The sequence below is a fragment of the Cyprinus carpio genome, chromosome A14, assembly GCF_018340385.1.
Source record: "Cyprinus carpio isolate SPL01 chromosome A14, ASM1834038v1, whole genome shotgun sequence".
Taxonomy (NCBI): domain Eukaryota; kingdom Metazoa; phylum Chordata; class Actinopteri; order Cypriniformes; family Cyprinidae; genus Cyprinus; species Cyprinus carpio.
In genome coordinates this window covers 12308836-12333948 of record NC_056585.1, presented here as the reverse complement: position 1 = coordinate 12333948, position 25113 = coordinate 12308836, and the positions used below count along the sequence as shown (strand labels likewise).

Below are 25113 nucleotides of genomic sequence, written 5' to 3'. Positions count from 1 at the left end.
CTGAAAAAGATTCCAAAAATATCTTTTTTCTATGCCTTTATGGTTAGTTGTGATGTGGACTCTTTTGCTATTCTTTAACATTGAGAACAATTTCTTTATAGTTATGGGGCCTAAGACACTATATCACCTCTAAAAATGTCTAAAAATGTCCACTTTAAATTTGAGGTACAAACTAAATTCACCAGCCCTTTTCTTTGCTCAGTTTTCACACTGAACGTGGGTTGGAGCTCTTGAACTCTTAAAGTGCACCAGATAGATTAATTTAAATGTAAAATGTACAAAATTTTCTTCTGGAGACCCCCTTAGAGGGGCCGAGGTCCACTCACCCGTACAAAATCCCTTGGAAAACACTGTCCTCTCTGACATTTGCATCAGAATGAGGGCGACTCACACATGAAAAACAACTAGTACTTTATTTAAATTCATGAATTAGTCACCATTGCCATTAACTACTGCAAATATATGAAGGAGGGTCCTAAACCTCACTTTAACATTCACTAAAGCACTGGGTATGTTACAAATGTGTATGTTCACGTAACTGATTCCCCAGACACATCACCAATGGTCACTTTTCAAGTTTTTATCTTTGCAGAAACATGTTGAACTGAATTTGATTTACACTAGGTTTGATCATTGAGAGGAGTAACAGCACAAATAGATATGATTTGAGGAATCAAGCCAACCCATTCATGATCCATAATAGTTTTTAACACAGTGTGTCCCCTCCAGAATAGCACTGTAGCTGATAAGTGAATGTTGTGCAATGTAATTTAGCAGGTTTTAACACAACTCATGCTCCTGTTGTGTGTAAAGTGATCTGGTCTGTGTGTGTGTGTGTATGAGGGAGTGGTCTGTGTGTCTTTTGGTTTAATTTGCTGTTCTTAATCGCACCTGGGTCGACTGACCTGTGACAACAACAAAACAGTGACATATCACTTTACTGTGTGGTTCCAAACACATTTCTGAACATTACTGCAGTTTTATTGCATTGGGGTAGAGTTCCACTTTTATCTGCTGAATCCACCTCCTCAAAGGTCATCATGACTACTTTTAGACTACCTGAATGGACTACAGTAGAGGTTTGTTGGACCATATTTGGGTTAGTTTTGCATATTGACTACTTCTGTCTGAGGTTTCAGTGAGGGCATAATGTTGAGGTTATTGCACAGCCTAGTGGCAGAGGAAAGACACCTCTGTTTGTTTATATAAGGGCTGTTTTATCAGTTTCCAGACACCAGAGGACAGTGCAAATCATATAAAAAAAAAAAACGCAGGCCAATGCCTTGTCCAAATACCCACACTTGTGGTCTTGGAAGTAAGTGCTCAAGACTGTCCCAGGTCTTAAAAACACTGAAGCGCAGTGTCCTGAACGCACACTGAATCCACACAATCTCAAATACGGCTCCGGAGCGGTATTCAAGGCTTAGTGTATCCCATCATGCATCATTTTCTGGAAATAAATCGCTAGCCTTTTTGCCAAGATCGCGAGAATTCACGAAAACCTATTCCAATGTAAGTTAAATATTAATAAAAATGAGATATTACATATAATTTGGTAGTAAAACAAAGTGCTACACATTTAATTGGTACAAAGGTGAGTATATTTATTTTGTACATCATTGTTAATTGCTTTTTATCACTTAATTAGAAGCACCAGAAATTAAATTATGTCATCTGTTAGGGACTACTGAACAGACATTTAAAAGTTTATTTTAAAATGCAAAGTATTGAAAATAAAAATTAGTGTTTTGCAACACTGTAAGTATATCCCATCAGGTAATGAAAAGCTGTACACACACTTCTTCATGCTCACTTGAACACTTTGGCCAAATACGGGAAATATGTCATATAAATAGTCAGGCAATAAAGTGCAAAGACCGCAAGTGTGGGTATTTGGACAAGGCACAAAACTTTTCAAGTCCTAATAGTGGGCCAGGAGTTAAACCAACAGCAGTATTTTTGGTAGCTATGATGGTCTGCTAAATAGTGGAAATGACGTGACAGGTTGTAAATATGTCCAAGAACATGAATGAATGAAGTAAATGTGGAAAAAAAATAACAGGTGCTTTATAAAGGCCTAATTTAGAGTAGTCATCAGGAGGTCAAGTTATCCGCTTATCTGAATTATTAGCTGGGTCAACGTTTTGAAAAGGACTTTTAGGTTCTGTTTAAGTAGCCTTCTTCTTGAGCCCACATCAGCTGCATTTTAAACATTCCTTTACTGGAAGTGAAGGAAGATAAACAGATTTAGATCGTTGTTCATGAGGGGTTAAGTATTCGCTGAACTAACTTAAATGTCCGGTCCTTCAGCATTTCATTTAACCCTTTCCTCTCTAGTGTACTGATTTCAAAAACAAGTTCGGAAGATGAATCTTCATTGTTTTAGGTTTCAATTGATGTATAGTTTATGACTTTGGAATGGCTTGATCTGAGAAAGTGCTTATGATTTGTTGCGATTAAAAAAAAAAGCACTGGGTGGAATTTTATGATTATAGAATCTTTGTGTTCACACACACTGCAAAGACACATTTGAGTTAAAACACCATGTAAAAGTGAATTTTGCATCCGATGTCCCCTTTAGGTTAATTGTTTAAATGTAAAAAAAAAAAAAAAAAAATGAAAATAAAAAATAAATTCACATTTTTTTTTTTTAACTATTAAAATTATATATAAAATAGAAAATATTAGGCCTAACAAAAATGCACAAATGACCCTGGACCACAAAACCAGTCATAAAGTGAAAGTGACATGACATACAGCCAAGTATGGTGACCCATACTCAGAATTCGTGCTCTGCATTTAACCCATCCAAAGTGCACACGCACACAGCAGTGAACACACAAACACACACACACACACACACACACACACCGTGAACACACACCCGGAGCAGTGGGCAGCCATTTATGGTGCGGCACCCGGGGAGCAGTTGGGGGTTCAGTGCCTTGCTCAAGGGCACCTCAGTCGTGGTATTGCCGGCCCGAGACTCGAACCCACAACCTTAGAGTTAGGAGTCAAACTTGTTAGGATAAGACAATATTTGGCCGAGATACAACTGATACAAAATCTGAGGGTGCAAAAAAAAAAAAATCTAAATATTGAGAAAATCGCCTTTAAAGTTGTCCAAATTAAGTTCTTAAAATTGCCTATTACTAATTGTATGTATGTATGTATGTATGTATGTGTGTGTGTGTGTGTTTGTGTGTATGTGTATAGCAACAGTGAAAATGTATCTTGACTCCCTCTAGTGGTTATTTTGGGAAAAACAGGTGGGGGGCGTTTTACCCCACTCTACCCTATATCTAATATATATATATATATATATATATATATATATATATATATATATATATATATATATATATATATATATAAAATTTCCTACTGTAAATATATTAATTTTTTTTAATTACTAATATGCATTGCTAAGAGCTTAATTTGGACAACTTTAAAGGCGACTTTCTCAATACTTTGATTTTTTGCACCCTCAGATTCCAGATTTTCAAATAGTTGTATCACGGCCAAATATTGTCCTATGCTAACATATCTGTCTGTCTATCTATCCTTGCATTGGTGGTGGACTGTCCCCCGCACACGCCCACTGAGACGGACAGATGATGAATCCGCGCGATGAGTGTGTTCATCTCTCCATCAGTTCAGTTCAGCGCAGCTCTCAGTAACGGGGCATCATGACTCGAGCCGCGCTGAACATCCTCACCGTTACTCTCCTTCTCTCCCGATGTTGCGACGCAAACCGCAAACTCCTGGTGTTTCTGATCGATGGCTTCCGTTATGATTACATTGACGACTTACAGAACTTGGCCGGATTTAGAGAAATCGTGGAAAACGGTGTGAAAGTGGATTACATGACTCCGGATTTCCCCAGTCTGTCCTATCCAAACTATTACTCTCTGATGACGGGTGAGTTTTTACCGATTATGACCACTCACGACTTTTTAATATATTTTTGTCATGTTTTTCATATGCAATCTTCGCTAGCCTACTTTCGAGTTTATTTTTGCTAAAAAAAAAATGAATCACATTTGTCAAAACAACATCATGTTACAGTATCACTTCCTGTGTCGCAGTTATAAGTTATTGGTTTAGGTCTTTTGAACATTTGTTTTCTTTATTATGAGTAACTAATACAGTGGGATGTAAGATGTTATGAATCTCTTAATGAGGTCCAGATGCCTGCGAAGCCTAAATCGTTTTGTTACTGTAGAGCTTTACCAATGCATTCCATGACATCTTGTAGTACATTTACATACAAAAACAGTTCAAAAAGAGTATAAAGGTCATTAAAAGTACTCTTACTGTAGAACAACAGAGATTTGTTGGATGCTCATTATTGTTTGAATAGGGCCATTAAAGGGATGGTTCACCCAAAAATGAAAATTTGATGTTTATCTGCTTACCCCCAGGGCTTCCAGATGTAGGTGATTTTGTGTCTTCAGTAGAACACAAAACAATATGTTTTTAACTCAAACTGTTGCAGTCTATCACTCTTATAATGTAACTGGATGGAAATCAAACATACAAAAAATACAATAAAAAAAAAACATACACAAACAAAACCAAATTAAACCCTGTGGCTCGTGACGATGCATTGATGTGTAAAGACACATCATAAAGAATAAAGAAACTGAACAGAATTTATATCATTATTAACCTCTGATCCAGCAATGTCCGAACTGTTAGAACTCTCCTGAGCGCGTTCTCAGCAGCAGGCGGGTCAGGCATCTTCTTCTTCTTGCTTTATGGCAGATTGCAGACTTATAAGTGCATTACCACCACCTATCTCTCAAATTTACCTGAATGTGTTAAGATAAAATGAGCCATTAATTTCAGTTAAAATGGGCCACCTTCTGAGTTGAGATTAAACAGAAATTTAGGTGGTTTCTCTTATTAAAAAGTATTTATATTAATATATTGTACTACTGCATTTGTGACACCTTTTTCATATTTTACCTTCTAAATGTGTTTGTATTTGATGCCTGTCTATGTGTGCTCGACTATGTTTGTGTGTGCATGTTAGTGAGGCATGTGTATGTGAGTTGAAGAGTATGTGGTGAAGAGAATGGCATTTTTGATGACCGGCTTTATCTGTCAAGACTGTTTTTGAAAAACCTCCAGATTGTGCGCACACACACACACACACACACACACACACACACACACACACACACACACACACACACACACACACACACACACAAGTTGTTCAAGTTATTGTTACATTTTTTAATGAAATTAGTTTTATTGATTGAAAGGCTCATCTTTCCTCTTCTCTTCAAAATTATTTGCAGTCATTGGTTCTTTAACCTTTAATTAAACTGTTGCCATAACACAACTTGTTACTGTTACATTTTTTCATGAAATTTGTTTTATTGATGAAATACGTGTTTTAATGTAATTCAAATTGATGTTCTACTGTAGTTTAATAGCAATGTTACACGGTTACATTTTAAAATTAAATATGTGTTTTATCAGATTTGTCTCTATTTCACTTTGCAGATTCACTGGCCAATATTTGCTGATCAGCCGGCCCATTTTACCTGAACACTGCTATCTCAAAAAATGTGGGGCAGCTAATGTTTTAAAACCTGTAAGGCCTGAAAAATTATATTTTATTACATAAATTCAACACAAATATATTAAAAACAATCCTTATTAATGATAATAACAATGTAAAATGTCATACATGGGTTTTTTGTTAGTTTCCAAAGCGATCAACCATAATTATGTTCCTGTGGCTCAGTGGTAGAGCATTGCGTTAGCCGCGCACAAGGTCGTGGGTTCAATTCTCAGGGAACATGCATACTGGTAAATAAAAGTGTATAGTCTGAATGTACTGCAAGTCACTTTGGATAAAAGCATCTGCTAAATGCATAAAAAGCCACACAAAATGTTGCAGAATTTACCATATCACCCTAAACGTTGCGTACTCACAAAACAGGCACAGAAATGTGCGTACGCAATTTTCCATGAGCATATTGCGATTTATAAAAAATAAACATGGCGTAAATATGTACGCACAGTGGGTAGGCTACTCTAGACCGTGCATACACACCCTTTTATTGGCCTAATAGCGAAGTAATTATTTCAAACTCTCTTTTCCTTTGAATACACACATTTAGATTAAATATTCTTTCTGCTCATTAATGAAGTTATGCATTGACATTACATAACGTCATTATTAAAAATTTAAACAAAACATATGAATTTTGATATTTAGACATAATATAGGCCTATTCGTAGTGGATGCGCTGACTTTTGATCACTTTTCTTGTTGCATGCTGTTTTAATGACAGCAAGGAGTGCTAGGCACACATTAATGTTTCTTTAAACTATAGATCTCATGTTAAGAGAAAATATTTTTTGCAAGAACCTCAACGATGCACACTTAGGCTACTGGATTCAGTGGTCGAACGGTCCATTGGCTGGTTTAAATAGATCTGATTATATTAGCCTACTGCACAACCAAGGCTGCAGGAGGTGTTTATTTCTTCTGCTTTTGCGATCTTCAGAACATTATGAAAATAGCATTGTGATGGAAGGATAGAGTCTGAAGCAAACGGTTCTTTTTTATCATATTTTCTCAGTGACGCCGCGCCAGACAATTATTTACTTAGGCTATTTACACACACCATATTTCTGATTCTACTAGAGCCTATTTTAATATCCTAAAACATATGTTAAGTATCCTAAAACATTCATTCTGATATATATATTCAAAAACAAGACAAGGACAGTGAATGATTTTTAGCAATGTAATGTACCGTACAAATAGCATTTTTAGGCCGCATCTCATAGCCTATTTTCCGGTGTTAAACATGATGTCACGTGGATGGGAATATGCATGGAAAAGATATGTAGATGAGGTTATGCATAGTAAAACTAGTCGTTGTAAGCTCCATATATGGTGATTTTAGGGAGGAGATGAGGTGAAGATGCAGGTATGCACAATCTTCTGCTGACAGGGATTTATAAAAAGATTTTTGCTCAGGTTCTGGCGTAGCCTACGCATGGTTTTATAAATCTGAAAACTTTTGAAAAGTTCTTTTTTCAGATTTCAGACAAATCTGAAAAGTTTTATACATGAGGCCCCAGACGTGAGATTTGATCATAACGCACACGTCCATATTGATAAATTCCAAGTTTTACTTTAAATCGACCATACGCCCAATTTTCTGCCGTATGTTCATTTCGTAAATGAGGCCCATTGTCTCTCAAAAGAAAGAGTCAACTCTGAGTCACTTAAACGAGCCGTTTTAAATTCAAATTCCATTGCGCAAATTTCACACGTCATAAATTCTTACATTTGCATAATGCCCGCCTACGTCCTACTTGGACATCCCGCGAAAACTTGAACCACTCAAATGCTGTAGCTCATTCAGGTGGATATTAACATGGTGACAAAACGCTTTGCTCTGCACTGTGACAGTAAAAGCAGTTTATTTTTACTTCCCCATTGAACTCGTGTGAGATTGGAGAAGTAGTCGTCGGTGAAATGATGGCAACACAGATTAATTTTAGTATCGTGGTATAATGAGTTGCGTTGTGTGAAGAATCAGTGGTTACAATTTACTCAGTAAATATACATCTGTGGCATTTAATATTTTGGCTTTCATCACTACGTTTGTCTTTCTTCAGAAAATATATGGAAAGAAATAAAATAGTTGGAGCTGGGGAAATTTCTGAAATTTGGTTGATTTGATATGGAATGACCCTGTAGCACATTTGTTTTACATCATAATATCAGTCTATGCCTATTTGTTTGTACTATCAGTAGATTATCAGTCTATTTGTCAGTTTATCAGTCTATGCCTATTTGTTTGTATTTTTTTTTGTTTAAATCTCTCAGGAGACATTAAAATTAAATTAAAAATGTATTCCAGTTAACCATGTCAAAAAACCGCACAAGCATTTCTGATCATGTCCACTCAGTTGACTCAGTGAAACGTGTTGCTGAATCACATGGTGATACAGTATGTGCTGTCTTTACGCCGGACTTCAGTAACAAAGGCCATGCAGCGCTGAGCTCTAGCACACACGCTTTGACCTGACGTCCACCAATCACAGCAGCTCAGAGCAAAAGCTTTACCGCTCTCCTGATGGCAGTTGTTTTGTTTGGGCACATTCCCTTCTCAACAAAGCTTCAGAAGAAAGTCTGCCGTGACAACTGGGCTCGAGCTTTGACAAAGAAATCAAACAATGAGAGCAAAGCTGGGACACCGTGACGGACGTCAGCCCGACCTCTTATCTGGCCACAGTGCAAACTGTCTTAGAATAACTGTTATTAATACCATTAAACAAACATTAAAGGGGTCATATGATGTTGCTAAAAACATTATTTTGTGTTTTTGGTGTAATGAAATGTGTTTATGCGGTTTAAGGTTAAAAAAACACATTATTTTCCACATACTGTACATTATTGTTTCTCCTCTATGCCCCGCCTTCTGAAACATGTCAGTTTTTAAAAAGCTCATTGGTCTGAAAAGCGAGGTGTGCTCTGATTGGCCAGCTATCCAGTGCTTTATGATTGGCCGAATGCCTCAAGTGTGTGACGGAAATGTTACGCCCCTTACTATACTGTGATGTGATGCGTATCCCAGTCAGCACACTGGTGCCACAAGACAAAAACAATAAAACCCATTACAAACAAGCTATTTGTTGCATCCGGTGGGGACATAATGACTATACTGTGTTTTTACGAGTTGCATTGCATCGTGCCACGTAAACGAAACCATTGATCGGAGAAACGACAAACAACAAGCACTACTCTACACTGCTCAAAACATGTGGTTGGATCATCAGTGGCAAATCCTTTAAATATGTAAATGTACTTACAGACTGTGAGTCAGAACAGCCAGCACTGTCTCCACAACATGGCGCCGGCAGCAACAGCGATAATCAAAGGTTATGCCTTCTTTATTTGTGTGAACATTTGGGCAGTGTTATGCAAATCTTCCCACATCATGATGTAGACACGTGATGTAGGCATTAGTGTGTTCATCAGATTTTTTTTTTTTTTGCCTTTTTAAATCAGATTCCTTAGAATAGTCTTAATAACACTTCTCCTTAAAGGAATGGTTGAATTATTCCTTTATCCTTTATAGCTGTATGATTTGAGAAATCATTCATGTCTTTTGCATAAACACACTGATGTTTAATATTAAAACGTAGAGGCTTTGAAAAATCTGCTGATGTTGACCTAAGCAGCAAAATATTTTCAACATTGATAATAATGAGAAATGTTTTTTGAGCAGCAAACCAACATATTAGACTGATTTCTGAAGGATTGTGTGATGCTGATGTAACATCTGCCTCATCATTGAAAGCATTAGATATTAAAACGTTAAAAATCAGCTTGAGTTCCTAAACTCAAAATATTCACATATTTGAAAGATGATGTCTGATGAATAGGGTGGCTCTTATTTTGGACTTTTGAAACATTAAGCTCTCACCCGCTCAATCAACTCCCCTTCATGAGAAATGGAAAAAAAAACAAATTTCGCTGAGATTGGACTACATTTGGGGTGTAATATCTACAAGACCATTAATAAACTGTGAATTACATTAAAAATTAGAACACAGAACAATGTTTTTATACCACCATGTAGCGCCATTGCGCTTCAGCCGTCCCGAGTTCGAGTCCTGGTCTGCAGACCTTTCCTGATCCCATCTCCTGCCCTCTCTCCCACTTTGCTTCTTGTCCACTTACTGTCCTATCAAATTAAAGGCATAAAACAGCTAAAAAAATCTTGAAATAAAAAAGTTCAGTTACAATGCTGCTGATGAAAACATGATTTTGGCCTGAGACAAATGTTTAAAAGTTCTTTAACTGTTTCCAGGTGTCAGACATTCTCAGAGCATTCTTGGGTTTGTTATTAAAGGGAAAGTTCACCCAAAAATGAAAATTTGATGTTTATCTGCTTACCTCCAGGGCATCCAAGATATAGGTGACTTTGTTTCTTCAGTAGAACACAAACAAAGATTTTTAACTCAAACCGTTGCAGTCTGTCAGTCATATAATGGAAGTGAATGGGATTCACAGCTTTGCGAGTCAAAAAATACATACACAAACAAAACCAAATTAAACCCTGCGGCTAGTGATGATAGATTGATGTGTAAAGACACGAAACGATCGGTCTGTGCAAGAAAAAAAGAACAGTATTTATATTTATATGTTTTTTTTTTTTTTTTTTTTTTTTTACCTCTGATTCACCGCAATGTCCAAACTGTCCTGAGCTCATTCGCGTCTTCTTCTTCAGCCGGCACGTGATGCATCTTCTTCTTGCTTTATGGCAGATGGCAGACTAAAAATGGCATTACCGCCACCTATCTCTCAAATGGACCACTGACACTCTATCTAGGAGTGTCAGTGGTCCATTTGAGAGATAGGTGTGGCAGTGTTTCCCACAGCCTTACATTCTATTTGTGGCAGCACTCCCCGCCCCCATATATATATATACACAATATATGCAAATTAATTTTCTGCCAGCAGAGGGCGCTTTAAGCGCGGGGGAGATAAAGGTTTCTCCGGTAACGGCTGTATACAAAGAAGCGCTAATCTCAAAAACGCTGCTTTATCAGGCATTACAGGCAAGATTAAATTAAATTTACATCGAAAATTTTCTGAAAACAGTCTGTTTCCTTCTGAAATACAGTGATATAAAAAAACCCATGCCGTTTTTTGATTTTTAAACGCGCAGTGCTCATGTTTATTCAGTGAAGTCAAAGCCCTTTTGAAGATCTATTTGTGGCGGTCAGTTTAGATATTGTGGCGGCCCGCCACAAATAAATCAATGTGGAAACCCTGGGTGTGGGGTGCGTGCAAGATGGCGCTGTGAGCACAGGTGTTGAGTTATAGCACCCATCAACAAAGATAGATCTGAGCAATAAAACGGACATTTCTTTATCAATTTATATTTTAACTGGATGCTTAGTGCTATTCATTCACCACAGTCTGTTCAGAAACATGTCAGCTGATTAGAAAAGAAAGAATTCTGTGACGAAGAAGAAAGAAATGGCTGCTGACACGGAGACGACAGCTAACTCTACTGCTGCCTGTAATGTTTTAATTGACAGTTATCACGACTATTATGGGCCTGAAGAGAAGATGGAATTTTCGATGTTGTCAGTAGAAGATTTCCCCTCGCTTCCTTCTACTCCTCTGAAGCCTCCCCCCAAAAAAGGCAGTGGTGAGTCCACTGACGACATTATCACGAAACTTTGAGCTAATCAACATGAGGTCTGATAAATTGGAGTCAATGGTTGCGGCGAATACTTCTCACATTGCTTGTTTGAAAGAAAAGCTGAACTCCGTATGTGAAGATGTGAATGAGGTGAAGAGCAAAGTTTCCCAGGTCGAGTCATCGCTTTTCAAGGAGAGTAATCGAATCGGCGTCTTGGAGTCATGCATCACTGAATTAGAAAGATACTCTAGACCAGTGGCCTCCAACCCTGCTCCTGGAGAGCTACCTTCCTACAGATTTCAGCTTCAACCCTTATCAAACACACCTGAACCAGCTAATCAAGGTGTTCAGGGCTGCTTGATAATTACAGACAGGTGTGTTGGAGCAGGGTTGGAACTGAAGTCTGCAGGACGGTAGCTCTCCAGGAGCAGGGTTGGAGATCCCTGCTCTAGACGCTGGAATTTGAAATTACACGGCGTGCCAGAAAACATAGATGAGAAAAATGTAAGGAAAGAAGCGATTCGCATCTGTCAGAAAGTACTGCCAGAACACAGTGATCATCTTCCGGATGTGATTGACAGTGCATCGTGTTGGTATGAAGAAAGTGAATTCTACCCGCGGTATAATCATTTAATTCTATTTGCGTACACTCAGAGCAGCGGTATGGGCGGCAGCCAAAAATTCCGCATTTCTAAGGGAAAGTGGTCTGCGTTTCAGAGGATCTCTGTAAAGCCGACAGAGAATGCTGGATGAAGTTGTGGCGTTTTTGGAAATCCCAGTGGGGAAATTAAATTTTTCGTTCTCATGCTTCTCAACGGTCTGCCGGGGTTTGTTCACTCAAAAATGTATTTGTTGGTAAACTTCCTTATACGGACTTCAATACCAATGGGCATTTTATATGTAATGTTATTCAAGTTCAGAACTTTAATTTTATTGTTATGGATATTTATGGGTACAATTCAAAGACAGAAAATGAAGTTCTTTTAGATAAGTTAGAAGAGAAAATTGTTCATTGGTTAGCCAAATTCCCTGATGCATATATATTGGGTGGTGACTTTAATATCACATTAGATAATATAATTGTCAGATGGCCTCCTGGTTCTTGTACTAATACAAATGTAAAGCTAAAAATGTTGATGGAAAGATTTGATCTCATTGATGCTTGGAGAGTTAAGCATCCTCATACCCGAGCCTTTACCTGGTGTAATAAGTCAAGGTCTAAGCAATCGAGAATAGATTTATGGTTAGTTTACCGTACACTTGAAGACATTCTGAATACTGATATCTTATCTAAGCCGTTAACTGATCACAAAGCAATACAAATCCATATTGATTTGATTTGTCGTCTTCTAAAATGTATAATTCCTATTGGAAACTTAATAGCTCTGTACTTAAGCATGAAACCGTTACTCTTAAGGTAAAGGAATCAATTTATTTATTTTGGACTAAAGCCAAAGCAAACCGGGTGTATGGCAAACATAGGGAGTTGCTTAAATTTGAATTGGGCAAATTTTTCAGAAGTTATTGTAGTAAAATTGCTAAACTTAAAAGAGCACAAGAAGAGAACATAATTTCCACCATTGCATACCTATCATCCAAATGCACTGATAGCTTATCTGTGGAGGAAAGTAATAGTCTTTTTGAGCATCAGCACAAATTGGATGAACTTTATAAATTAAAAGCTGAAGGTGCTTTTGTAAGGTCCAGAAGACGCTGGCTTGAAGAAGGAGAACAAAATATGGCTTACTTTTTTAGGTTGGAAAAATCTCTAACTAAGAATAATATTCATCAGTTGAAAGTCAGTAACTCTATCTCTGAAGACCCAAAAGAAATTGGCAAACATTGTTCTGAATTCTATAATAATCTTTATAGCAGTCAATTCTGTTATGACAGCACAATATCCTTTATGGACACTATAGACAATATTAATTATATTATTGCTCCTGACAAAGATTTTTGTGATCATCCCATTACATTAGCTGAGGTCCTTAAAGCAATCAAATATTTAAAAGTTAATAAATCACCAGGCATAGATGGCCTTACTTCAAAATTTTACCAAAAATTTGCAAAAGATTTGGCCCCTTTCTTATTAGAAGTTATAAATGAAAGCATTAGGGTGGAATCTCTCCCCCCTACCCTAACTCAAAGTTTAATAACTCTCATCCCCAAGCCTAAAAAAGACTTATTACTAATAGACAATTGTTGTCCAATCAGTCTTTTAAATTGTGATTATAAAATTATTGCTATAATCTTTGCAAAACGTTTAAAAATTATTTTACAGGACATAATAGATGAAACACAATCAGGCTTTCTAAAAGACAGACACATCTCAAATAATATTCGGTTGGTTCTTGATTTGTTAGACTACTCAGAGTTAGTGAAGGATGACAGTTATATGCTTTTTCTGGACTTTTACAAAGCCTTTGATTCTACAGAACATGAGTTTACATTTAAAACTTTAGAAAAATTTGGTTTCAGTAAAACTGTTAAAACTTTGTATGCTTATGGTAACTCTTCAATTAAGCTTAAGTATGCTACCTCTCCAAGATTTGATCTGCAACGAGGAATACGTCGGGCACCCCATTTCGCCATATTTGTTTATATTGACTAATCAATTATTAGCCAGTCACATTAAGAATAGTACCTTGCAAGGGATTAGTATTATGGGACGGGAGATCATCATCAGCCAATTTGCCGGAAAAAAACCTCCTCTATCGGGTTTAGAAAGGGAGAGTATGCAGGCAGAAAGATGTTTGAAAACCTTGGGTTATTGGTAAACCAGTCACGAACAAGAGCAGCACGATGGAATGTGACAATATTCCAAACAACAACATAGTGAGGCTGCTCTGGCTGTGCTGGTTCCCTGAGGTCCAGCTGGAACATAGGCTCTCTTAGACCGTCAAGGAAAGCAAGGAGAAGCATAGTGTTATAGGGTCCTAGAATGGCATGGCGGTGAAGTAGCCCTCGTTGACTTATTCCCTCCCCGGACATTTACTATAGCTCGATGACCAATTATGTTTCTTCACCTTCTCCTTCTTTTGGTAAGGTTGAAACCAGCCTAATTCACAAAGATAATTTCATGGGGAACAGGCTGGCCTTCAATTTCAAAGATTCTCTACAAAACACGAAACACAGAAGAGTAAATCACATCCTTGAAGCACAGTTCAAGAGGGCACAAATGGCAACATAAACTGCTATACTGTGATGGTACACAATACTTCATACAATAATAATACTCATACCTGAACATATTCCACTCGTTGGTCTTTCACTCTGTCAGAGTTTTGTCAAATGGGACGCGGTACGCCTGTTTCATCCGAAACCGGTGCTTTCAGAGGATGCGGTCAATTGTGGAGAGGCTGATGGAATTTATCCCTCGAAAATGATGATTATCCTCTATCACTCTCCTTTGAATTTCTCGCAAGCGAAGTACATTATTGGCAATCACCATGTTTACAAGCTCCCTCTCTTGTTCCTCTGACAAAAGCCTCTGTCGTCCCTGTGTCCTACAAAAATAGAAGCAATCACATTCTTTTTATAGGAAAAATGGAAACATACTAAATCTCTGTCCCATACGCAAGGCAATTTGATGCATTTTTTTTATTACATAGCATATGTGCAAAAGTGTATGTGTTGGCACAGAGTATAGCACTCAAAAGTTACTGTACAGAGCACACTTACTGTATGTACACCTACCTGTTTTCTTCCCTGATGGTTCTGATGATGAGGCGATGGTGAAGCAACTCAAATTTGGCTGTACACGTTGCCCAGCCTCCCTCATGGTCATACCATGGACAAGGACATGGTCAACTAAAGTGGCTCGAATTTCATCCAAGACCGCTTGTCTCCTTGCCCTTGCCCTTCCTCTTCCTTGTTCTCCTCCTTCTCCACCTCCACCTCTCCCTTGTCCTTCAACTCATCCTCTCCCTCTTTCTTCACCAAGTCCTCCTCCTTGTCCTCGTCCTCCTCGTCACTGTCCTCCTCCTTCTCATCCTCGTCCTCCTCCTCCTCCTCCTCCTCGTTGTCCTCCTCAATTTTTCTCCAACTAAATAAATGAATGAAGCTCTTTAATCAAATGAACCTCTGAGGCATGCTGATTAAAATCCACCCTTGTGTTCTGTAAATATTCATTCTGCACTCCTCCTCATGTTTCAGGACGCTACTGCGAGGTGCACCAGATGACTGGGAATTTTATGTGGGATAAAGACACCATGAAGGAGTTCCTGATTGGAACTAATCCAGACAGTCGTCTGCCAATGTGGTGGGACGGATCAGAGCCGCTGTGGGTCACCATGCAGAAACTAGGAAAGAGAGTCTACATGTACTACTGGCCAGGTTAGTGGATATCTGAACTGGTCTTTTATAAATAGCGTTTTTAATAGTGGTAAAATTCAGTAAAATCTGTAATATAGTGAATTATTATTGCAATTTAAAATAACTGTTTTCTATTTGAACATATTTTAAATGTAATTTATTCCTGTGATGCAAAGCTGAATTTTCAGCATCATCACTCCAGTCTTCAGTATCACATGATCCTTGAGAAATCATTCTAATATGCTGATATTCTGCTCAAGAAACATTTCTGAACATGCACTGCTTCATCGAAAGTTGACAAAAAGCATTTATTTGCAATAGAAATCTTTTATATATTATATATTATAAATGTCTTCACTGTCACTTTTGATAAATTTAATGCATCCTTGCTGAATAAAAATATTAATTTCTTTTAAAATTTTATTAACCCCATAAAAATATTAATTTATTTTAAAATGTTACTAATGCCACATTGTAAAGTATAAATTAAAGGTTTTTTAAATACGCCCCGTGGTCACACAGAGCCCATGCCAGACACCTACTGCTACTTGACGCTAAAAAAAAAAAAGCTTGGAAGGTTTTTAAGTGGAGTGTTCAAGCTTTCAAAAGCCTTTTTGGTCTCTCTCAAATGCATATAAATGCAGGTCACATGGTCTAAAGTGTTTCTGTGCTTTCAGGTTGTGAAGTGACGATTCTTGGAGTCAGACCTACATTCTGTGAGGAATATGTATACAACCCTTCAGAGAAGAACCTGACCGACTCCATGGAGAGCGCTCTTAATATGTTAAAGTAAGACCGCAAGCCTGCTCAGAAATCATTAACACAAATAATTCTAGCTTTTCTGCCTAGATGGAGTCAGATGTGCTAATTAGCCAAAGGCCACACAGTTGAAAAGAAAAGAGGTAGTAAGTTATAACATTTTGATGAAAGATTATGTAGGCAAAAAACAACAATAACAACAAAAACTGAAGTGATGTAATGCTACATTTCTCCTAATCTGTTCTGATGAAGAAACAAACTCATCTACATTTATTTTCAGGTAAACTGTTCCTTTAAGCGTGTTTGTTATTATTTGATGATTTTATTTGAATGATATGTTTCAAACAGGAGCGATAAAGCAGACATGGCTGGTATTTATTACGAGAAGATTGATGTGGAAGGACATCACTTTGGGCCGCGCTCTCCGGAAATACAGCGCGCTATTCGCTCACTTGACCAGGCTTTCCAGATCCTCCACCAGAAAATCAAGGTATTTTTACATGCGTGAAAGAAAGAGAGAAAAAAACGTCTGTTCCACCTGTATATATATATGTTTAAGAAAATAAATATTTAAGAAATAAATATATAAAAAAAAAAATTAAAAAAAAATAAAAAAATCAAATATTATTCAATTAATAGTGTATTTATATATACATATAAATATACACAGTACACACACATATCATGTAAACAAACTTTTTTGTTTTTGTTACTTTATCTTTGTCATTAATAATAAGAACATAGATGCAAGAAACAAACAATAGGAGAAATACAATTAAACAATACACAAATGAAATAAACAGTAGGATTATTTAACAGTAGCATTTAAGTTAGAAATACAGAAATTGAATAAAATAATCAAAATGTAAAAGAAAAGCAATGCATGGTCTTCACTGTATGAATTAAGCAGTCACACGTCTATCCTTATTAAAGCTACTGAAGTTATTCAGTCAAGATTTGTGAGTAATTTTCTCTTTTCTTTTGTTGTTTGACTAACATTATAAAGACAGCAGCGGGAATATTAGGATATTTAAAGTTGAGCTAAAGCAGAGTGCTGCACACACGTTGTCCTGCTTGTCGCACGTCGATGCAACTCATCAGGAAATGCGGCTCTTATTGAGGAAATACGCTGCATTTCTTAAAGTACCAGTACTAGTAAAATGAGGAATCGTGCCATTTTTAAAAGCAGGGTACCGCGATACCTTTACCGGTATATCATGCTGCATGAATGCAATTAATCGGCATTTATCGATTTGCCAACCCTAATTGTTTGATTTATTTGTCAGGAGAAGAATATGAGAGATGATATAAACGTGGTCCTGTTCTCTGATCACGGTATGACGGAGCTCAAGTGGATGGAGAAAGTCATTGAACTGGACAAGTACATTGACATGTCGCACATCGTTAAAATGATGGACAGGGGGCCGGTGGTCAGTGTGTGGCCCAAACAGGACAAGTTCGAAGAGGTGAGCTCAGCCTCTTTCTGTGCTCTTTCCATTTCTGCATGTTTACAGCAAGGCCACAGCTCCAAAAACATCCCTCTCTTATTTTCCATCTGCTATTTTAAGGGGAAAATACACTTAGCATCAGAGTCCATCGATATGAGAAAGGCAGAGGTGTACTTTGACCTGCTGTCAGCCCCATTTAGATTTCAACTTTAACTTTAGTGGTATTTCAGTATGTGAAGTATAACTTTGATGGACTGGCCTGTGTTTTTTTTGTGTGTGTGTGTTATTTTAAATCTGATGAGAATCAAAATTGAATATAATGGGAAATACAAAAATTGAAACAAGTTTAATGCCTTTGTGCTTAGGTTTTGGGATCAAATGTGGACCTCAGTGGCTCAGACTTAATGTGTGTATTTGTTAATTCAGATATATCGAAACCTGAGCTCAGTGGACAACATGAATGTTTATAAGAAACAAGAGATCCCACATCGCTTCCACTACAAGAACGGGAGGTTCGTCTCGACGCTGACGCTCGTTGCAGAGCCTGGATGGTTTATCACAGAGGTCAGTGAGGTTATTCTCTACACAATCTGTCCTCATGGTTGTTTATGGGGTTGTTTTATGATTATAACAATCTAATCAAATCTAGATGTTTATATTGATGCTATAATTTTATTTATTTAAAGCATTAACAATATGCTGAGTCTGCCTGTCCTTATCTGCACTATTAAAACTTCACCATCCGTCCCAGCAGTGTGGAAATTTCCCCAAATCTACTTGTGATCCATTTGCTTTGCACATTACCAATAAGACCGCTGACAGGAATTACTTCAGTCATGATTCAGTCTTGCATATAAAGGCCAAAAACAACAGTCTTGCTCTTGTGTGCTTGCCTGATATAACAGATTTTCTCAGGCATGCATCTGACTGCAGAAACATACTCCGAGCCCTGGATGAAACACCAAGGCATTAGTCTAATTCCAACACTGCAGGCTAAATGCTATCCTCTACACGTCTGCATGTCTTTACAGAATAAAGCCAAACTGCCCTTCTGGAATAACGGCACTGAGAAGGCGGTTGGCTGGCAACACGGATGGCACGGTTATGATAATGAGTTTATGGACATGAGGGGATTCTTTTTGGCACAGGGACCAGGTAAAGTTCAGCAGACCTCACCTTTACTCTGTATATTTATGTATACTTGAAATGATATATATTAGCTTATATTTAAAATATAAGCTTTTATATTTACTTTTATATTTCAATTTGTAGAGTATCATATAATTAGTTTTAATTTTAAAATAAAATACAATTATATATATATAATAAAATATATATAAAATATTAAAATATGAACAAATTTTAAATAAAACAGACATTAAAATTCAAATGTTTGATTTCAGTTCTTTTTTTTTTAATTCAGCAAGGGTGGATTAAATTGATCATACATGACAGTACAGATATTTATAATGTTGCAAAAGATTTCTATTTCAAAACATGTTTTTCTATTTATCAAAAAAAAAAAAACATCACAGTTTTCACAAAAATATGAAGCTGCAAAACTGTTTTCACCACTGATACTAATAAGAAATGTTTCTTGAGCAGCAAATCAGCATATTAGAATGATTTCTGAAGGATCATGTGACACTGGAGTAATGATGCTGAAAATAATAAATCAGAGAAATACATTAGATTTTAAATTATACTCAAATAAAAATCAGTTCTAATAATATTTCACAACATTACTGTTTTTACTGTATTTCTGTTAAAATAAATGCAGCCTTAGTGAGCATAAACTGACCCCAAACTCATATAATCTATATGAATGATAATTTGTATACATGTGCATGTCAATAAATTAGAATGTCGTGGAAAAGTACATTTATTTCAGTAATTCAACTCAAATTGTGAAACTCATGTATTAAATAAATTCAGTGCACACAGACTGAAGTAGTTTAAGTCTTTGGTTCTTTTAATTGTGATGATTTTGTCTCACATTTAACAAAAACCCACCAATTAACTGTCTCAACAAATTAGAATACTTCATAAGACCAATTAAAAAAAAAACATTTTTACATGTACTCAATACTTCTTAAAAGCACCTTCATTTACTCTACATGTACTCAATACTTGGTAGGGGCTCCTTTTGCTTTAATTACTGCCTCAATTCGGTGTGGCATAAAGGTGATCAGTTTGTGGCACTGCTGAGGTGGTATGGAAGCCCAGGTTTCTTTGACAGTGGCCTTCAGCTCATCTGCATTTTTTGGTCTCTTGTTTCTCATTTTCCTCTTGACTTGAGAATAGATTCTCTCTGGGGTTCAGGTCTGGTGAGTTTGCTGCCCAGTCAAGCACACCAACACTATGGTCATTTAACCAACTTCTGATGCTTTTGGCAGTGTGGGCAGGTGCCAAATCCTGCTGAAAAATGAAATCAGCATCTTCAAAAAGCTAGTCAGCAGAAGGAAGAATGAAGTGCTCCAAAATTTCTTGGTAAACAGGCAAAACAAAAAACACAAGCAGATGACATTGCACCACAAATCATCACAGACTGTGGAAACTTAACACTGGACTTCAAGCAACTTGGGCTATGAGCTTCTCCACCCTTCCTCCAGACTCTAGGACCTTGGTTTCCAAATGAAATACAAAACTTGCTCTCATCTGAAAACAGGAGTTTGGACCACTGGGCAACAGTCCAGTTCTTCTTCTCCTTAGCCCAGGTAAGACCCCACTGACGTTGTCTGTGGTTCAGGAGTGGCTTAACAAGAGGAATACGACAACTGTAGCCAAATTCCTTGACACATCTGTGTGTGGCGGCTCTTGATGCCTTGATCTCAGCCTCATTCCATTCCTTGTGAAGTTCACTCAAATTCTTGAATTGATTTTGCTTGACAATCCTCATAAGGCTGCGGTTCTCTCGGTTGGTTGTGCATCTTTTTCTTCCACACTTTTTCCTTCCACTCAACTTTCTGTTAACATGCTTGGATACAGCACTCTGTGAAACCGCCAGAATGTTTGTGGCTTACCCTCCTTGTGAAGGCTGTTGATGATTGTCCTCTGGACAACTGTCAGATCAGCAGTCTTCCCCGTGATTGTGTAGCCTAGTGAACCAAACTGAGAGACCTTTGCAGGTGTTTTGAGTTGATTAGCTGATTGGCATGTCACCATATTCTAATTTGTTGAGATAATTGTGAATTGGTGGATTTTTGTTAAATGTGAGCCAAAATCATCACAATTAAAAGAACCAAAGACTTAAACTACTTCAGTCCGTGTGCATTGAATTTATTTAATACATGAGTTTCCACAATTTGAGCTGAATTACTGAAATAAATGAACTTTTCCACGAGATTCTAATTTATTGAGATGCACCTGTATGTAATAGTACATATGTTTACATATTTTAATGTTTTGTTCTCTCCAGACTTCAAGACAAACTTCCGCGCTGGTCCCATCCGAACAGTAGATGTGTATAATGTTTTGTGCAAGGCGCTGGGGATCGAACCCCTGCCCAACAACGGCTCGTGGTCTCGTGTGGAGTGTATGTTGAGGAGCTCGGCCGGCGCTGTACGAGCCGCTCTGATCTACAGCTTCCTGCTGTTGCTGCTGCTGCTGCCACACTAGAATATTCCACCACTGCATCTCACAACTCACAAAGACTATATCAGACTGAAAACTGCAAGATAGCAAATATGAAACACATATTTTATGCCTTAGTTTGTGCCAAGGCTTCGGATAAATGTCCAGAAAAAAATTTTTATCAGCTTTTTGCTGCACTGACTCTACTTTTAAGGTTGTAAATATCATTAAATGCTGAAAGAGTAGAAGAAATTATGTTGGTGTTGAATAAAACAATTTGCGCATTTCACTGAAAGATTTTTATTTTAGTAAGATATGATCTTTTATTATATCATTTATACTCAGTCATGATAACACATAGAGCAGTTATTTTTCTGATTACTGTAAAATTACTTGACTAGTTTTCTAGTATCACATCTCTGTCAAGATATGTACTGCTTTGAATGTAAGGCATTATTTTATTACATTGTTGTTTGTTAAATTTCTACCGTAGATTAAATAACTAGTTTCTCCCTCTCTTTAGGACAGGGTTTGTACTACTTTCTTTCTCAATAAAATAAATATATTTCCTCAATAAAAGAGGTTATTTCTTCTAGACTTTTTTTTTTTTTGTAATATTATTTATTTGTAACTACATTTGTTCATTCACATTTTGCAGATTTAAATATATTATTGATATTGTTAATAGGGGGACTTTTATTCTATATATGAGCTTTTACAGCAGCGTTCCGCCACGAAAAACTAATGAGCTCTTTCTCCATCTGCTGGTCTTGGCTGAGAACTTCAACGATCTGACGTTTTAATATTTGTTCCACATAATTCATAATTTTATTTCCACCTCTTTGTTGACTTATGTTTATTTATAAAATACATTTATTTTGACGTTTTAGTTCAGCAAGGCCTCTGTAACAATGCTTTAAAATCATGAAAAATATATTTTTAAGACTGAACTGTGAATAAACGACAGAAATTATTAAAACTTTGATGAGTTTCATGACAAGAAGCACAGTAAAAAAATGACTTTTTTTTCAGTTAACCAGGGAAAGAGTATTATTAACAATGAACATTAGATGGCGCAAAAAGACAATTTGTCTGCAAACTTTAAAACCACACTACAAACACGTCATATTGTGTGTGTGTGTGTGTGTGTGTGTGTGTGTGTGCGTGTGTGTGTGTGTACATTTATTATTATTTTCAGTAGAGTAGTAACCAGTGATAGATCTATACACTTAAGCCCGTTTGCTGATATGCACGCTTTATAAATTATTTTAATATCTGCCATTTCAAATAAATCCTTAGTGACTCCTGCAAGTACAGTTGTCCACTCTCTGCCTATTAAAATTTCTAGACTTGCACTCATTATTCCCTATTTTCCCATCAAAACAAAAACAAGCGACCAGACACAAAAAGTGTGTTATAACCAGTCCGGGTCACGCATTTTTCAAAAGATTTAAGGCATACTGTGTGTGATGTATGGCCTACTCGAGGCTACATAGTCGATGTGTCGCTTTTCCTACTATGGTAAAGACTACCCTCATTAATATTAATCAGTTAATGCTGACGTTGCTTGGTTGCCTTCCTCTAGGTTCCAGTCAAGTGATTAATTATTATTCATGAGGCGAGTCTCATTCGCTCATTCGCTCTGCGCCTACGCACCAACGTCGCTTCTCGGCCAATCAATCTGGGCTATTGAGCGAACGTCACGCTGCGTAATGAATATTCATAAACAATCCCCTTTTCATAGTAGACCTCGCAAATTCGCCAGTCGAAAGACGGCTAGGGAGCTAAGCAGAACCGAGAACGCTTGTCACCGCGACGGACTGTAAATAAGTTTCATTTTTTCGTCACGTTTGGGATCAGTTGCGGTGGATAATGAAAATACCTGTGAGTGAACTCTTAGTATTTACATCTTAGTTTCGCGTCTGAGGCTTAAAAGTTGAAATCGTCGCATGACGCGTCTCCGTTGTTTGTATTGGCGTCAGTGGACCTGAAGGCGTTTCGAGATGTTTTCATACATTTGGATGAGCTTACGTGGACAGTTGGTTTGTTTTCTTTAACTTGGCGTGATTTGAGTGCACTTGATGTTCCTTATGCATTTGTGGAGGATTTGAATTAGCAGCCATTTAAGCTGTCCTAGAGCCAGCCAGGCTGTCTGGCTGATCATCATCATCATCTCAAGTGCACTGTTGTCATTGAACTGCTCGGATGCAACAGTTGCATGTGCATTTCTTGTATAAAGTGGCTCAGAAGTCCGGCTCATCTTTGTCCCCCCCTCTGAATTGAACGCACACATTGTGATGAGTGAAATCTGGGCTGTGAGCTCAAGGGGCATGCAACCTGTCTTCTGTTGTGCGCACGTGAGGACATGTCACTTCCAGCAGCAGCAGCAGCATCATGCATCCTGATGGCCGAAGCCGCCGCAGCATCATCAGCAGCAGGTCGGATGTCCTCATGCCCAGCAGCGCCGTCTACCCGTCTCTGGTCCTCGGCGTCGCGGCGGCGGTGCTGATCGCCAAGCTCGGCTCTGGAGGACTCACTCTCACCTCGGTTTTCCTCAAACTCTTTTTTTATGTGTCCTTCGCGTTGTTCTGTTTCCTGCTGGGGTGTCTCGGGCTGCTGGTGAAGAGAAGCCCCCTGAAGATCAGCAGATTTGACACCACAAGGAGACAGTCATCGAAGCTCGTGGATTTATTCAATAAGTTAATGGTAAGACAACGTTCTACACAAATACAGCCAAACAATAATTTGCACTGTCACTGTGATTGTTTCAAAGAATATGGCTATGTCTGATGGGATGCTTATACAGACAGATAGATTGACATTTAGATAGCATTAGCATCTATCTATCTATCTATCTATCTATCTATCTATCTATCTATCTATCTATCTATCTATCTATCTATCTATCTCTACACAAACAAATGTATTTTTCTTATGATTTTGAGGTAAACATAAATATAATAAATTAAAAAAGAGAAAAATGTATATTTATATTTCATTTCAATGTAAATTTATATTTATATGTAAATAATTTATAAAATGACATGAATAACCAGGTTTAGTGAGATTCACTCACACTGTAAACAAAACAAGAAGATATATATTGGACTATCTATATACACAAAAGTAAATATTACGCAATTTATTGGCATATACGTAGAAAAATTCCAGTTTTTACTAGTGCTGTCAAACGATTAATCGCGATTAATCGCATCCAAAATTACAGTTTTTGTTTACATAAAATGTGTGTGTGTATTGTGTACATTTATTATGTATATATAAATAAACATACATGCATTAAGAAAATAGGTTATGTTTATATATTAAATATGTTTATATATAATATAAATTATATGAATATAAATATAAACATGTAAATGCATGTAAATATTTTCAAAATATATACTGAATGTGTTTGTGTTTATATATACATAATAAATATACACAATACACACACATATATTATGTAAACAAAAACTTTTATTTTGAATGCGATTAATTGTTTGACAGCACTAGTTTTTACAAATCAGCCTGGTTCTTATGGTATTATGTTGCTTTCTGTTGTGATTTGTGTTGTTAATTTCAACCTGATATCGTAATTCTGCATGTGGTTCCAGAATCTTTTCTACATAATGAGGGTTGTGTAAAGTTGTCACGAGTGATTTATTGTCTAATTTTTGTCTTCCTGACTCTGTAGGGCCGGTTCTCTGTACCTCTGCTGGATTCAGCCCAGACCAGGAGGGTTGTGGTGTCTCTCAATGTGGATAAAGCCCTTAAAGAAGGTGAGTAGTCCTGCAAGCAGGATGCATGGAAACCCC

The 25113-nt window shown here is 37.2% G+C and overlaps 2 protein-coding genes across 4 annotated transcripts in view; both read left to right on the top strand.

The window, feature by feature from the left end:
* The first annotated feature begins 3630 nt into the window (after positions 1-3630).
* LOC109109372 (glycerophosphocholine cholinephosphodiesterase ENPP6-like) lies at positions 3631-21892 on the top strand. 3 transcript variants are annotated; one of them, XM_042769885.1, is made up of 8 exons: positions 3631-3921; positions 15357-15536; positions 16193-16304; positions 16623-16764; positions 17561-17740; positions 18149-18286; positions 18754-18877; positions 21141-21892. In XM_042769885.1, the coding sequence occupies exons 1-8, from the start codon at positions 3690-3692 to the stop codon at positions 21338-21340; spliced, it is 1308 nt and encodes a 435-aa protein (XP_042625819.1). In that variant the 5' UTR covers positions 3631-3689; the 3' UTR covers positions 21341-21892. The 3 variants fall into 3 exon arrangements, with proteins under 3 accessions (XP_042625819.1, XP_042625821.1, XP_042625820.1); XM_042769887.1 differs by lacking the exon at positions 3631-3921 and adding an exon at positions 11567-11705; XM_042769886.1 differs by lacking the exon at positions 3631-3921 and adding an exon at positions 11782-11821.
* Positions 21893-23044: 1152 nt separating this feature from the next.
* Positions 23045-25113, top strand: part of LOC109066939 (sorting nexin-25) — an 825452-nt gene continuing 823383 nt past the window's right edge. The window contains exons 1-2 of the mRNA XM_042770532.1: positions 23045-24001; positions 24993-25077. Of these exons, the coding sequence (XP_042626466.1) occupies positions 23690-24001; positions 24993-25077 (397 nt within the window). The 5' untranslated portion in view covers positions 23045-23689. The remainder of the gene's footprint in view (positions 24002-24992; positions 25078-25113) is intronic.